Genomic DNA, 16409 nt, shown 5'->3' with positions numbered 1-16409 from the left:
CGTAGCTCTAGTTGAGAATTTAAACAGGCAAACTTCAAACACCAAATATGCCTTGACTATTAAGGAAGGGAAAAAAAATTCACCTGTTCATTTAAGCACTAGGCAACCCATTACGATGACATGCCACACATCCAAAAAGCACTGTCCTTCACCACTTGAGTGTTGGTACCACAGAAAGACAATAGTCAAGTCAAGTCGAGTGGCTTTATTGTCATTTCAGCCATATACAGCTAGTTAGTACATGGTGAAACGAAAGAACGTTCCTCCAGGACCATGGTCAGAACTACAGGAGACTACACATTTCTATATAAAGCACACATGTAAACGTGTGCAAATGGAACAAGATAGTACAATGACTACCAAAACAGGACAATAGGCACAGAAAGAGACACTGCAGCACTACACTACACTCTATATCCAATACTATATTTTATCATTTTCTTATTAAATATGTTTATCTTCATTTGTATTACTCTGGATACTCTTGATTTTACACTCTACTTTTGGGATTGCTCCTCTAATCTTTGAATTTCCCTCTTGGATTAATAAAGTGATCCATCTATCTATCTATACTAGGGCTGCACAATATATCACAATTATCAAAATATCGCAAATGCAAATATCACGATTATGCATATTGCAAGGGCTTGCAATAACTGAATGATTTTAATACTTCAAAAAGTTATGAAAAGTCAAAGTTTCAGGGGTGAAGCAGATAGCAGAGAATGCTTTCTTTTTCCTCAAAAAAACATGTACACACACATTAACATTACATATATATATATATATATATATATATATATATATATATATATATATATATATATATATATATATTACACACTTACAGCATTATCGTACCGCACATCACATTATTTAACAGGTTATCGCATAGCGCATTTTTCTTCAATATCGTGCAGCCCTAATCTATACCTGTGAGTATGAGCTCCGCCCCAAAATCCCTGCATCAACGTGGACCAACATATAAAAATAATATCCATCAAAAAGCAAGACTCTAACCATGGACTTCAAGGGATCATTGCTGGATCATTCAGGAGACACACAAATCCTGCAATACTGACATCAATACTGTAGACATTGTCTGAAATCTGGTACTGACCTTATAGCAGTATCCTACTGGCACGGTAATTCACAGAGGCGAATTTCTGCAAGCTTCCATTGCCAAATTATGAGAAACATCGGACATGCCATGTCCTTGAGCTTTAAAACAATTTTCAACAACTGAAGCAGTTCATAGTATAAAATACATCAGTGGATAAGATCAAAAACTTGACAAATTCGGTCCGAATCCGATACCATGCTTCAAGCCAGTATCTCATTGGTACACTTCATTCCTAACTGAAAACTCTCATTCTGCACTCTCATTCTGCAGCAGTATATACGCAATATATCTGTCCACATCATGAAGCTCTAACACGAAGCCCTTGTTAAATCCCACATTATCCCTCTTTACAGTTCAGGTAATCCTCCAGCTACAACATGGAGAACGATGGAGAAACTAGACTAGATGCTGGACCAGCCTGATGTGTGGGTATTTCAGAAAGCAGGATTTCTACATTAGCTGGGTAACTGAAGTCAGACACCAAATTTGGGGCAGATAATTAAGAAATAAAGCTTTATGAAATACATTCCTGCAATGCACAAGGAACGTGAGGTGTAAATAAGGAATCAGCACTGCGTAGTTGCAGTTAGGACACAAGTCAAACCTGCAAACTCCAAACGGCACAATTTTAAAGTGATCGCAGACGCAACTGTGCAGAAACAATATCATGTGAAGTAAAAGGAGATCCCATGAGAAGTAACTACATGATCTTATTGTGTGTTGTTTTAATCTCAGATAAAAGGGGGGGGGGGAATTTGTTTCATAAAGCAGTGTCAACTGGATTTAAAAAAAAAAAAAAAAAAAAATAGTCTGTGTAGACTGAGCAAAACAGCAAGCTGTTAATAAGGAATCCTCTGACAAATACACTCACACTCCATTTCTGCAATTAACAGTAAAAGCAATATACCAATCATTACATTTCCCACTGATCACTGATCCCAAGCAGTGAACTGAATCCAGGAGACAGGATGTGCAGTAGCTCACTACACCTGGAGTAGATACAGTACCTAATGCTGTGAAGCTGTGTGTGTGTGTGTGTGTGTGTGTGTGTGTGTGTGTGTGTGTGTGTCTTTGGCAACCTTCATTTTGCAGGATTTCCCTTTGAATCCAGGACCACAGCATGGTCTGATTTCTCAAACTACATCAGTAGAGTATTCCTTTAGAGTAAACCTGATATTACTAGCGGATGAAAACCTATAGGAAGGCACAAAGCCATCAGTCCGTGTGGTTAGGGTGGGTCACTCGTGCATCTCTGACTGCGGGCTACAACAACAGCGCTAGCTCTAACGTTAGCTACCCATAAACCGACTCTAGGCCTTTATTTAGGACCGGTTTTAATTCCGCGGAAGGCAGCCGTCCACCAGGGACTAGCGAAAGAGCAAATAAACGACGTTAAACAAAGAAGCAAAAGGATTGCGCGTTTCAAAAACCCCGTATAAAGAGTCTTACCTGCTTATTTTCTGAGCGAAGGCGCGGCGCTCAGCCATTGCCGTGGCCGCTAACTGCTGTGTTCCGATTCCCGACGCGCTCCAGTGGGAGAGGATACAACGGCAGAACGGGATAAAAATCTACCGTACAGTCTCGAAAAGAAGCGCATATGCAGCGCCAAACCTCAAATACGGCTCCAATCCGCAAGCTACCTCCCTACTATCTACAATAGACGTGTAAACATTTTCACAACAGTCTAAACCTATGTCCAAAAGCGTATTAAGCATTAAATACTAATTATTAAGCTGTGTCCAAAAGCGTACTAAGTCAAAATAGTACAGCTCCATAGTGCACTAATGTTCAGTACGGTAAGAGGCACGGGATTGAAACTCTACAGAACATAATAAACTCAGTCTAATAAAAAACATCATTATAACTAGAACCAAACAAAAAGAAAGCAGAATGTCAGGATTAGGTACAATGTTTTTTTCTGCATTTCTTTTATAAAAGGGAACAGAGCAGTGGCAGATGCGCGTGCACTGACTGACTCATATCCTGTGTCCATACAGCAACAATGGAACCGGAAACTAATAGAGCTGTATGAGGTGTGAAGTGCATCCGAGAATAAACCACCTCACTTTCTTTTTATTTCCCATACTTTCCACTTCATGGTTCATAGTGGGTGAGGTAGAAATAAATCACATTCAATTGTAATTGAATTTTAAATTTTTAAGAATTTTTGAATTATTTATCATTATTAAGATTATACATTATAATTTACTTTAATTATTAGTATTACAGCTGTTGCATTTTTTAAATAACTGGTATGTTGTGATGATGCCTGATTCCTTCCACTGAACAAAAACATGCATGTAGGTGACTTGGCTATGCTAAATTGCGCCTAAGTGTGAATGATGCACTGTGACTGACTGGTGTCCCATCCAGAGTAAATCTTCCCGCTTTGCACCCAGTGTTACCAGGATAGGCTCTGGATCCACTGCGACCCCAGTTCAGAGAGGGGTACTGAAGATAAATGACTGATTAGTAGTAATAGTATTGTTGGTATTAAAAATTTAAATATCAGCACAACTTAATCAAAATAATAAATACTGTGTTCAAATGCATCTACTTTGGTGTAAAGTTTGCAAACTTGTCCTGTGAGTGTTTGGATTAAGTTACGAACTTGCCGAGAACATATGTCCTGCAATCATTGAGTCTTATCTAAAAATATAAAAATTTTGCAACAAAGTATATCCATCCCAAGGTTGCACCACATTACCCGTCTCTTGATAACCCACTCTTAGGCCCCCAAGTACTTGGTCCTACTATTCCCCCAGCACCTCTGCTCATTCCTAACACATGTATGTGACAAATTAAGAGCCTTGAACCTTGAACCAGTATACAAAAATGAATACCTTTATTGTTATTTTACAAGTACACCAAGATTCAGTGTGCAGTTCCCCATCAAGCTGTTAATATATAATACATAATATTGAATAAGAAATAAGAGAACTATTCAAAGAATTAGAAATGCCACCTCACAGCTCATTTTAGCCGTACCGGGTTCAATCCTAAGCTCTGTCTGTGTGTTGTGTGTGTATTTCTGTGTATGTTTCCTCCATGTCTGCACGGGTTTCCTCCCAGTTCTCCTTGTTCTCCAACCTCCCACATCCCAAAAACATGCCAGAAGGTAGATTTGCTCAGATAAATTGGCCCAAGGTGTGAATGACTGTGTGTGTGTGTGTGTGTGTGTGTGTGTGTGTGTGTTGGTGCCCTGCCATGGCAATGTTGTCTCACTCAGGGTGTATTCCCACCTCACACCCAGTGTTCCTGGGATAGACTAAAGTGGATAAAGTTGTTACTAAAAGTGAGTGAGTGACATAAATATATGTTACAGTTATAACAATAGTATGCAGAATATTGTGTGCAGCAGGGTAATGTAGTGCAAATTATACAGTACAATATCAGTAGTCTGACATGGTGCCATAGTCAGATTGCCATGCAGTATGTATGTAATCTATTTGTGTGTGTGTGGGAACAGGTGGTCCAGTCTAACTGTGTGATTGTCCTAAGGTGGTGTTTTGATAGATGATGAGTGTAGGCGAGGTTGACCTCATGTGTGCTGGATACCTGGTATAAACCCCAGGATAGACCATATTATTATTCGAAACATTTTACCTAATAGTTAACAGACAGAATTTTCCAATGCATATAGCAGTACGGCTAAAATGCAATGAATTCATACACTCATATTACAAAAGAAAATTCCTTAGAAAGAAATTTGGCTCAAACGCGCCACCCAGTGGCACCAACATGAAGCGCGTCAAACTCAAAGTCTCGCGAGATTTCACAGGACGCCGAGGTCATTTCCTCAAAATGTAAACAAAAGTGATATGCAGGCGATGTGAATAGATAAATATCTCAAAGCATGTGAACAGGTACAGTTAGTTATGATACAGTAAATAGGGCATACATTATTAGTAAAGATGTCTATATATTCTTAACATTTAGTTGCTGCTGGAGTGATTTTCGGAAGTGTTTTAACAGCTAGCTTACGGGCTAAACAGTTACCTAGCTAGCAAGCAAAACCTAAATGAGACAAATAGTTTTTAAACATAATTTTGTTAACAATGGCTAAATTTTGGCTTTTTCCGTGGATATGGATACATTTTAATTTCATATTTGGTCTGCGTGCATTAGTCAAGTTTAAAGACGACTTTATGTACAATTGTAGGCACCTGACTTTCTTTCTTTCTTTCTTTCTATCTATCGTACAGGCATTTGGCCGTGTGTGCGGTGATGGGTTCCGATCTGTGCCTGATGAAATGGAGATTAAAGGGAACGACGAGGTGGAGAAAATAAAGTCTAAGTTCATGTCAGCATGGAACAATGTCAAATACAGTAAGTAACCCTACCCCTAGGTAGTGGCTGTGTCCCAAATCAAACCCTACTCCTTACTCAAGTACTCCCTATGAACTGAAGTGTGAATTATGGCCTTTTTATCCAATCACTGGCTTTTACCAAATGAACTCACCTGTATGTTCTGACCAGAGCTTAAATCGCTTTAATCAAATAATATAATGTCATATATACATTATGATGACATTCAGATTAATCAGAAGGTGCTTTTTCTTTCATTTTCTATAACAGCAGCTCTGACAGCAGTTCCAGATACAAGACAAGTACAGGCTTATATTAATGCGCTTGTTCAAATACGTTATCGTTTCTAGTAACAGCGTACGCAGGGACTTGTTTGGCTGATGCTCCACATAAAGAGATTTTAAATAAATTAATAAATAAATAAATAAGATGTTTATTTGTTGATATGCTTACTGTGCAGAGACATTTTTTAGAAGGAGTCTCCAGTGTCAGAGGTAAAGCTGTTCCTTTAATGTTCAGCACAGAGGGCTTTGCATTTTCCAGTTTCTCAGTAACATGACATTTTGTTGTCTTAGTAACTTCCAGAAAGACTAATGAAATGAGTTAACGTGTTTCGTGGACATTCCACAATGTTAAATGTAACTAGAAATGGATAAAAAGGATGATACTCTTTAATAAATAAAAATAGCAATTGTTTGCACGTTGCTGTGGTATAAGAGGAATAAAACACTTGCACCAAACCATCGTTGGTTATTTTCCTATAACAGCACATCCCAAAGTGTTTTATTCCTTACATCATTTCATATATATATTGAATATGATTTTTTTGATTATAGGTTGGATGCTGAAAACAAAGACTTCCTTTAGTCGCAATTCTGCAGTCTTCCTGCTGGGGAAATGTTATCACTTCAAGGAAGATGGTAACAGAAATGACACACACACACACACACACACACACCAACTTACTGGACAGTTATTTAAGATGATTAGTACATTTTTTTATTCTGAGTTCCTGTTACTTTTTCACAGATGACGACAGTCCTACAGAAAGCTGCAGCACAGACTTATTTGACAATAATGCTGTCATGGGCAATGTGGACGGATTTCGGAGGGATTTTGCTTCCCGGATCTGGCTCACTTATCGGGATGATTTCGCCACGCTGCCGGAATCAACCATCACCACAGACTGTGGTTGGGGCTGCACTCTCAGAGCCGGGCAGATGATGCTGTCCCAGGCACTTTCACTGCATTTTTTGGGTAGAGGTCAGTTCCAGGTCTTGATCATGTGTCTCACTGTCTCTTGTTGATTGGTGATTTCTAAAATTTGGACCTGTCTATGTGGCACATTTAATATCAGAACAAGCTTTACAGTCAAGCTGATTGACGTGAAAGAGATGAACAGTTTGACCAGATGAACAGTACTTGCTTTAAGATTTTCTCAGGGATTATTTTTTCCTCTGTGCTTTAAATATTTACTACAAGTCATAATGGTATTTCTTCTTCTAAAGGTAAGATGACTGAAGTACTCAAAACAATATTTTGTAGATTGAAGTAACCAAACATTTAATTACTTCACTGTTAAAACTGTAAGTAATACATGAAGATTTTAAAATACACCAAGACATTGTTAAACTTAAATATTAACTACTAATCATTGATTTACAGTGTCATGTCATGTGATGTCATGAGGGCTTAGACCCCAAGAGCTGGGAAAAAAACTTTTCCATTCTACAGACCCCAAGATAACACACAGTTACTTATAGAATTATTAGAACCACATGGAAACTAGTTGGTTAATAATTTGTGTGATGTTCACTGAGACAGGCCAGATTTAAACAAAGATATGAGTGCTACATAAGATTCCTAAGCAGTGGTCTGTTTTATACAGTAGTAGGGCTGTTGTTCAGCATTCACTTTGACCCCTAAGTCACCTGACATTCATTCTTGCGTTCACTTTCAGTAAGATGGTTAGCATTGCGGTTGATCCGGAGCCTGTCCCGGGAACACTGGGTGCCAGGCTGGGATACAACCTGAATGGGATGCCAGTCCATCTCAGGACACTCTGCACACTCATTCACACACTCATTCACACCTTGGGGTAGTTTAGAAGTGGCAGTCCACCTACCGCCATGTTTTTTGGGAGGTGGAGGAAACTGGAGAACCTGGAAGAAACCCATGCAGACCCACGGAGAACATGAGAAACTGTAACTGTGAAACAGTAGCATGAGTTCAGGATCAAACTGGGGACCCTGGAACTGTGAGGCCGCATCATTAGCGTCCCATCTTTGCCCAGTGTTCCCAATATAGCCAAATGATAAGCGGAGTCCCCTATGACTGACCATAGCTATAATTAATAAGCTGAACATCTGATCTGATTCTATTTTATGGCCTCCATTCAGAAAACAACATTTAAGAAGAAGTTGGTGGTAATGACTAATTTGAAATATGTCATGTGAAGTATCTGAAGGGACATAAATCGTATTTATTAATCAATTACATGATGTCATTATGTTAATGTTTCAGAATCAGATCCTTTATGACCCTCGCCAGTCTTAGCCCCACCACTTAGGAGCCCACCCTGTTTGTAAGGATAAAATGCAGTAAAAGTGAAATACTGGCCACAGTGAATCATATAATTGGACTATTCTTTAAGTAGTAGCCCTTCTCATTAAAAGTCGGATTTAAATATGGCTGTGTGATTTATAGGAACTTTATATGAGGACTTATGAAAGACTTTTCTATCGCTCCTTATTGCGCGGTATGGACATTTTTGGTTATTTTAATTAGCTAGAAATAATTTCTGAAGTTAACTCACCACCCAAAATATTTAGAAAAATAAGAATCATAAATAAATCTTAATAGTTAATCAATATGTTTTTGGCGAGTTAACTTTTTTTTTTTTTTTTTGGTGCACTCAGACTGGACCTGGCCTGATGCACTGACCTTGGAGCCTCTGGACACTGAGACATGGACGAGCAGCGCAGCACGAAAGCTGGTCGCCTCATTAGAAGCTTCATTCCAGGGAGACAGGCCGAGAGTCCCAGAGCCTGTATGCCAACCCCAGTGTGGGGCAGAAGAGGCCGACGCCCACCTGAAAGAGGTGTACCACCGCACTATTGTGTCCTGGTTTGGAGACACTCTCTCTGCCCAGCTCGGGGTCCACAGGCTGGTCCATCTGGGTATGACCTCAGGGAAAAGAGCAGGAGATTGGTATGGCCCTGGAATAGTGGCACACATTCTCAGGTTGGTATGACTGCTCTTGTAGTGTAGTATCAAGTATCAGTAATTGTAGTGTATGCAGTAAATATCCTGTAGTGTCTTGGCTCAAAATGTGGATTTTGTTTGACATGTGGAGCCACAGATGCTTTTATTAAAAAAAAAAAAAAATCTTCCACTGGGTTCACTGTAATTCTGTTTAAAAATATTGAGAGAACTCATAATTAGTAAATTCCCATCTGGGATTGATTGATTGATTGATTGACTTACTTACTTACTTACTTACTTACTTACTTACTTACTTACTTACTTATTTATTTATTTATTTATTTATTTATTTATTTTTTAAGGAAAGCTGTGGAAGAGGCTACAGATCCAAAACTGCGAGGCGTGACTGTTTATGTGGCACAAGACTGCACAGGTATGCCATTTAAGTCAAGTATATGTGCCTTAATAGAATCATTTCCTCAAAATATATCTTACTGATAAGTAAAGAATAAAACACACAGACAATGCTGTATATTCCTATTCCTCAAAATATATCTTACTGATAAGTATATATCTTACTGATAAGTAAAGAATAAAACACACAGACACTGCTGTTAGCTGTGCTAAAAGCAGCCATCCAGTGATCTTGGCGAAATCTCTATGTTACTGATTAACTGCAGTGTACAGCGCTGATGTTATTGAGAGTCACTCAGCGCGGGTGGACACACACAGGGCCCCTGAAGGAGCGGTCACTGACAACAGAGCCGTCATCATTCTCATCCCTGTCAGACTGGGGGGAGAGAAGATTAACCCTGAATACTTCAACTTTGTCAAGGTGAGACTGGTTAACATCTTGGAGAAGTCACACTTGACATTGATGTAACAGAGTTTATATATAATTCATGACATTTTCATAAATGGTAATGATTTTTTAGGTCAGGAATCCCTGTTTACTCTAATGACACATCTGAAGTAAACAAGAACTTGTGATCTGAGGTAAAAAAAAAAAAAAGGGAGAGAAAACTGTGCTTGACGTCACTCTGCGCTTTTCAGAAGAATTAAACATTTTTCAACATTGGAAGCTGTGCTTTGACACAACAGCTCGTATTTGCAGGGATTCAATAATAATAATAAATTTTGTTTATAATGCTCAAATACCTGAAATCAAATTCACATAGTAACCATAAATGTTAAAGTGCACACTATGAGCTTAGTTCAAAAGTATTTTATTTAGAAATCCTAACACACTTTTTGAATTCAAATTCAGTAACTGCTTTATCCTGGTCAGGATCTTGGTAGATCAAGAGACTGTCCCTGGAACACTGGGAGTGAGGCTGGAATACACCCTGGATGGGACACCAGTCCATCACAGGGCACCATGCACACACACACACATTCACAGGGGCAATTTAGCATTGGCAGTCCACCTACTGTATGTGGAGGTGGGAGGAAATCAGAGAACCCACAGGAATCCCACACGAACACAGGGAGAACATGTGAAACTCCACACAGGCAGTAACCCAAGCTCAGGATCAAACCCTAGACTCCAGAGCTGTGAGGCGGCAACACAACCTGCTGTGCCACCGTACCACACACTCACATATTTCACTATGATTAATATAACATTATATTTACTACAGAAGCTATCTAAAAGAAAATTCAGCAGCTGCTGAATGTCTTCCGTGGTTCCATACTCTGCAGCTTTTTAGCTTTTAGGCTTATCTTCTGTATATGAAATGCATGCTGTAATAGATGAATTAACAGACTTGGCCAGTCCAGAATTTTCCCCGGTCTATAACTGCAGGTAGAGATTGTCTTGTTATCTCATATCCAAGCACCAAAACCACATTTCCATTTGGCCAGTGGGCCTCATTTATCGTTCATTTGGTAAAGTAGTGTATAATTGTTTTCACAGGCCAAACAAACTAAACATTCGTGCCAGATTTACAAATGTTTGTATTCCTGTGCATTTGTTGAATGCCAATCACCTGTAAATGACCAAGTATGTTCACAGCACAGCTGATTTACATTTAGTTACAAAACTCCATAAAAAATAAAGCTGAGAGAGAGCTGAAAACAACAAAATGACAACTGAACGGTGACAGAACTCCGTGTCTGTGTTAAGTCAGCTATCACCCTAATTGAATGGCTTGTCTTATTTGTTTTAATTCATGGATTTGTTTTGGGTCTTTTTTTTTCAAGTAATTAATATGAAAAAAACTGAGTTTTAACAAAATTCGGATTAAATTTGTGTTTGCAGTTAAAATAAATGAATGATTTAAACTTGACAGCATAATCTGTATATAAAATTGCCAATTCATCTCCAATTATACGGTTTGATGCCGATCAATAGAGGCTCACATTAGTGAGTTTCCTAATACATAAATTGACACAAACTCAGGACCTCTCACTGGATACGAACTCTTTCCTGAATTAACTGTATTTTATCTGAATAAATGCTTTCTTGTGTAAATGCTCCTGCAAACAACTTACAAATAAATTAGTTTCATATCCAGCTTGATAACTGTAACCCAGTGATTGTACAGGAAATAAATATGCTCAAAGCCTTACACTCCACTGTCAGAGTTCATTTGAAGCTCTGTATCTGGGAGTGTGGGTGAGTGGATGGTGTAAATGCTCCAGTTTCTACTGCTTTTTTTAATGCAAATACAAATATCTATTTTTTAATAAAGCCTGTCCTTGAGATAATAATGTTTAAAGTGATTAAAATAATTTCTTTCCCCAGGCCATCCTGAGCTTGGAATATTGTATCGGGATCATTGGAGGGAAACCCAAACAGGCCTACTACTTCGTTGGATTTCAAGGTGAGTCTCTTAATCTGAGCTCATTTTTGCATAATTTGCAATATAGAAGTTAAAGCATTCTGCAGAGAAATGAACCTCATAGCTGAAGCAGAGCTTATTTTATGATGGATGGTGCTCCATCCATCATGTATGAACATCTGTGCCACCCAAAGTAGCCATTCTTCATCACCCTGATCTGCGAGTAGGAACCTTCAGTTGTACATGCTAGCAGTCAATATTTACCCATTTACATTTTAGCAATTTACAACCCGCCTGGTGACAAGCGATGCGTTCTCCCTGCCAGGTCCGACCTGCCACGTGCATCTATCATATGCAAATGATGCAATATAATTGGATGTTTGTGAAAGTAATTTTCCTGCACCAAAAAAAATTAAATGACAATCCTCTTCACTGTGTAACGGATGCGCTTGTGCAACTAGATTGGAATAAAAAAAAAAAAGAGTTTAATCCATTCCAGTTTGTGAAGGACTAAGCGGGAAGAAAAAAAATCCATGCTGGGGTTCATTTGTTAGGAGCCTAAGACAATCTGTGCATGACTTTGAGCTGCTCTGCATAGAAATTGAGGAAGGATATGCATTATTATAACCGTGGTGTTTTTTTTTGAATAACTTGTCTTTTGTTTTGTCCTTGCAGATGACAGCATGATTTACATGGACCCTCATTACTGTCAGTCTTTTGTGGATGTCAGCACAAGCAATTTTCCTCTGCAGGTAATGTGGAATTGCAAAAAAGCTGACCGCTGCCTAGTGATGTGAATTTAATAGTTTCTGTTAGTACTTAAGGGTATGAATTTTAAAGAAGCCCTCTGCACTCAATTACCGAACACATGAGAGTCGATTTACACCTCTATCTGACATCTAGGACATGTCTCGTGCAAAAGGCAAGCAGAATTTAAAATATGTTCTGTTAGATATATCAGCTCTTACATACCCTGCTAGTGTGTTAGACTCTTTTTGCAGGCACGATAAAGTGTTTTTACATTTTTGTATACGGTAAAAATGCAGCATGACAGCCTGAAATACCGAGCCATTCCTTTGGCCTGTCTGTCACAGCTGTTCAAACTAGAAAGTTAGAAAAAAACATTTTTGAAAACACATTTCACTTGGCCAAGTTGAGGCTTTTATTTGTTCTGTCTGGTTCGCATGGACGTGTGAGGATTTTATTTTGCGAACATTGTAGCAGATACTTACAGGAAGACCTGTAGTGTAGTGGATGTTATTCTCCTATAGCACAAGATCACATTTAGACAGTATTATAATGTAATTCTTAAGTACATTTCATTACCTTGTTTTTTTTTTTTTTTCTTCCAGTCATATCATTGTCCATCACCAAAGAAGATGCCTTTCATTAAAATGGACCCAAGCTGCACTATTGGGTTCTACTCCAAAAGTGTTCAAGATTATGAAAAAATTAGCACTGAGTTGTCAAAGGTGAGTGAAACTGTCTGGCAAAGTGTAAAAAGTGTATTATACTCGGGTTTAAAAGCAGCCCAGACAGTGTGTTAAAGTAAAATGGACTCAGCCACATCTGATATTTGATAATTATAGAAAAATTATTCTTATCTGAGACTTTCTGTGAAAGACTGCAGTCAGATGCATAGGTTTACATCCCCTTATGATAAAACTAATGAAGACAAAGTCATTTATAGCAACAAAACATTTAGTGTGTTGGGTTGCACATTTACATTGCATTATCACAAGTATCTCAACTACTTTATGTAAAGGTTTTAATAAAAATATATCGATAAAACGTTTGAATGCGCCAAATATTCTTTATACTACAGTGCTGTTGATTTCTGATTGGCCAGAAGGTGATTAATTTTCTTTTCATTTCTGACTTACACAGGGACTTGTATGATGGACACTCCAAATAAAAGGATTTAAAAAAAAAAAATCTAATTGTTCATATGGTGACGTTGTAACATTCAAAGGTGCAATTGGACCTTGACATTTTCCAACATAGGAAAGTCTTCAGGAGCGAGGGCCTTGCAGTTTCTCAGTAATAATAACAAGCTACATTTTTTTGTCTTAATAACTTCGAGCAAAAGAAAGAGAGGTTGGTGAGGAAACGACTGTTTATAGCTGTTAACTATAAATGGATAAAACTCATGATGTGTCCTTTAATAGATAAAATTGTTATTGTTGGCAAATTATTGTGTTATAAGGAGAATAAAGCATTTTCTAGGAAAATAATCAACTTCAGCCTCACAGCACTGCGTCGATGATTGTTTTCCTATAACAACATGCCCCGTCAGGTTTTATTCCTTACATAACTTGTAAGCCAATTGTTTGCTTTTATAACAGCCTCCAAACTCCTTTGGATCCTCTCAGCAGTAAAAATCAAAAAGTAATATTATAATATTTGTAATAATTCTGCTTTCTTTAAATTAGGGTTTGAGTCTATGAGGATCATTGTTTTTGAGCTTTAAGAAAATGTTCAGCTTTGGATTGTTGTCTTGTTACAGGATATATTACATGGAGAAATTTTAAATTTAGTTAAATCAGTTTAAAAAGATCTGCTGTATGTACCTGAGATTATTCAAGTAGAAATTACTGCAGTATGTGTGTGGAGTCAGTCAGCAGGTGGCAGCATTTAGCTGTGTAAGACATGCCTTAGGTCTACAACAGTACAGAGAACTTCACTTTTGCACATTTTAACCTCGCTTTTGCACATTTTAGTGTTCTCCTCTGACACACCTGTCTCAAATTTGCCATTGTCTACATTTAAAAAGAAAAAATGTTTAAATCTGGAGTATCTTGAGGACTTTTTACTCATTATAAATCTGCTTCTGTGATTACACGAGCTAGGTGCTGCAGCCGTCATCGAAAGAGAAGTACCCGGCATTTACCTTTATGAGAGGACACGGGAAAGATTACGAACTGTCTATTCCTGTGGAGAAAAGAGAGTGGCCCTTCATCAAAGACACACGCAATCCCGGGGCCACCGCAGGGGACTTTGTGCTGCTGTAAATGAGGGCTTGGATTTCCTGAGTGTTGTTATATGTGTGATCTTTCTGCATTATGCTGGTTTTAATGGTTCCATCATACCAAGCGTGTACAGAGAAGCAGTCCTGCTTCCGGGGTTTGTCTATTTGAAGAGCAGAAAGCAAAACCATCCATCAACAACTCTCTATATCCAGCACCTCAACTTAACACTGTAAACAAACTCAATATATCTCTCACACATTTCTGGTCAGAGGATTTTTTTAGGGTGTTATGTATATATGTTGCCATTCATCCAGCACTCACTGTAATACATTGAATTTCTTATTCAAAAATGGTACAGTCTATGGTATGTTACTTCATACTTTGTCTCATAGTTATTAAACAATTAACTCGATACTTTTTATCTAGAAGAGAAGACCCACACTCCAGGTTAAGCTGAGAGATGCAACACTGTGCTAAAACTGGACAGAAAACTGAGCTTATAAACTCTACATGGCCTTCAAAAACATGCTAGTGCCTCCTGGAAGCATGAAGTTTAGAAGGCTAATTCAAAAGCCTGCAGCCTCTGAGTGCTTCTGAAATGTCTTGTACACACTGAGATATTGAAAATGTAGCATTCTTACTCACACACACACACACAAGGTGTTTCTGGCTTTTTTTTTTCCTGATTTAAATGGTCTCAGCATTTATGACTGGATAACAGTGCTGCTAAAAATCGTGATGGTGTTCAGAAGTAAGCCTACTCCTGATCCGTACCATTGAAGAAAGACTAAATAATATTGAGAAAGTGATTTTTTTGTTGTTGTTGCTTAAAGCCATTTGAATTAATCTGCAGTATAAAGTTGTCATGTCCATTTCAAAAAGGTGTTCTGCATAAGAAGTAAAATTGTTAAGTTGTCTATCTTGTTGTTGTATTTTGGTAAAGGAGAATGGTGTAAGCCAAAGTGTTTCATACTACACAAAGCTGTAACTCTTTTTTTGTTGTTCATGTAACCAGGTTGTGTAAAGAGATTTGTTGAATGAAGGCTGAAGAACATGAAACACATGCTTGTTTTCCCAAAATCAATTTGCACAATGGTCATTAATAGTAATTTACAGTAATTTACAATAAAGCTGAAAAGACTGACTATATTATGTATATTTTGTCATTCATTCGTTCATTCATTCATTTTAAGCAACTACTTTATCCATGTCAGGGTCACCAGAGCCTATTCCAGGAACTCTGTGCAGGAGGCAGGAAGATACCCTGGACGGGAATCCAGTTAATCACAGCCATTTTCCCACAGTTCCTTAAAAATGGCTCTTGGAGTGGTTTTCATGTGTTCTCATTTTCAGGGGTGGAAAACACTTGAGTAATTGAACTTCGTTACTATAATTGAGTGGTATTTTGGTCTATTTATACTTTACTTCAGTGTTATTGAAATTGAATACTTACTTACGTACTCTTAATGATATTTCCAAAAAAAAAAAAAAATCTCTATACATCTATAACTCTCTCATTCAGCTAATGACTGTTTGCTACAATATGAACTGAATGGGCTCAGTTTAGCATCCAATCAGGTTCATCAATATAGAAAAAACTATCAAGAATCATCAATTTTTCATCTGTGGTGACCTCATGCTACACAATGTAGGATTAATGTTGATTATGGACATGCCACTGGACAGCAGTGTTGAACTTGATGAGTGCTCCTGGCCCTACCTCAATAAAATGTTTCAATATGCTGAATTTAGCAAAGACCTGTATAAAATGAGGTGTCTTCGTTGCCTCCCTAGAAGGCATGAAGTCCATCTAATTTGAAAAAGCATGTTGATGCAAGTTTTGCTAATTTGCCAACACTAACTGGCTATTTTTTACCTAAGTTAGCCTGTTTTCTTTGCTAACACCAGGTTAGACTAGCATCGATTCCAGTAGCTAAAGTAAATGGCTAGTCAGCAAGTCAGATTCTTGCTAATAGTAAATACTGTATTTTTTTTACATGATATTTTACTTCTGATTAATTC

At 38.0% G+C, this 16409-nt stretch overlaps 2 protein-coding genes across 28 annotated transcripts in view; one reads left to right on the top strand and one right to left on the bottom strand.

Annotated features, from left to right (window-relative positions):
• The window catches only part of dock7 (dedicator of cytokinesis 7), a 63520-nt gene extending 60438 nt beyond the window's left edge, over positions 1-3082 (bottom strand). For 13 of the 26 annotated variants that reach the window (XM_053230676.1, XM_053230679.1, XM_053230681.1 and 10 more), the window contains exon 1: positions 2573-3081. In XM_053230676.1, the coding sequence (XP_053086651.1) occupies positions 2573-2610 (38 nt within the window). In that variant the 5' untranslated portion in view covers positions 2611-3081. Of the gene's footprint in view, positions 1-2572 lie in introns of all 26 variants that reach the window. The other 13 variants (XM_053230683.1, XM_053230714.1, XM_053230720.1 and 10 more) reach the window with 3 other exon arrangements.
• Positions 3083-4873: 1791 nt separating this feature from the next.
• On the top strand, positions 4874-15536 carry atg4c (autophagy related 4C, cysteine peptidase). Of its 2 annotated transcripts, none has more exons than XM_026927983.3 (11): positions 4874-4989; positions 5329-5452; positions 6268-6351; positions 6461-6694; positions 8350-8674; positions 8998-9068; positions 9316-9470; positions 11382-11460; positions 12094-12170; positions 12771-12890; positions 14268-15536. In XM_026927983.3, the coding sequence occupies exons 2-11, from the start codon at positions 5377-5379 to the stop codon at positions 14427-14429; spliced, it is 1383 nt and encodes a 460-aa protein (XP_026783784.3). In that variant the 5' UTR covers positions 4874-4989; positions 5329-5376; the 3' UTR covers positions 14430-15536. The 2 variants fall into 2 exon arrangements, with proteins under 2 accessions (XP_026783784.3, XP_053088056.1); XM_053232081.1 differs by lacking the exon at positions 14268-15536 and adding an exon at positions 13306-14260.
• Positions 15537-16409: the final 873 nt, after the last annotated feature.

This window comes from Pangasianodon hypophthalmus, chromosome 2 (genome assembly GCF_027358585.1).
Source record: "Pangasianodon hypophthalmus isolate fPanHyp1 chromosome 2, fPanHyp1.pri, whole genome shotgun sequence".
NCBI classification, from domain to species: Eukaryota; Metazoa; Chordata; class Actinopteri; order Siluriformes; family Pangasiidae; genus Pangasianodon; species Pangasianodon hypophthalmus.
The sequence above is the reverse complement of the archived record's forward strand: the minus strand, read 5'-3'. Positions and strand labels throughout refer to the sequence as shown.

Bases quoted from the DNA above. Each gene is read 5' to 3' on its own strand.
- atg4c (XM_026927983.3), top strand. From the start codon at position 5,377: ATGGAGATTAAAGGGAACGACGAGGTGGAGAAAATAAAGTCTAAGTTC. The intron at 9,471-11,381 runs GTGAGACTGGTT...TTCTTTCCCCAG, and splicing joins AATACTTCAACTTTGTCAAG to GCCATCCTGAGCTTGGAATA. The intron at 12,171-12,770 runs GTAATGTGGAAT...TTTTTCTTCCAG, and splicing joins CAAGCAATTTTCCTCTGCAG to TCATATCATTGTCCATCACC.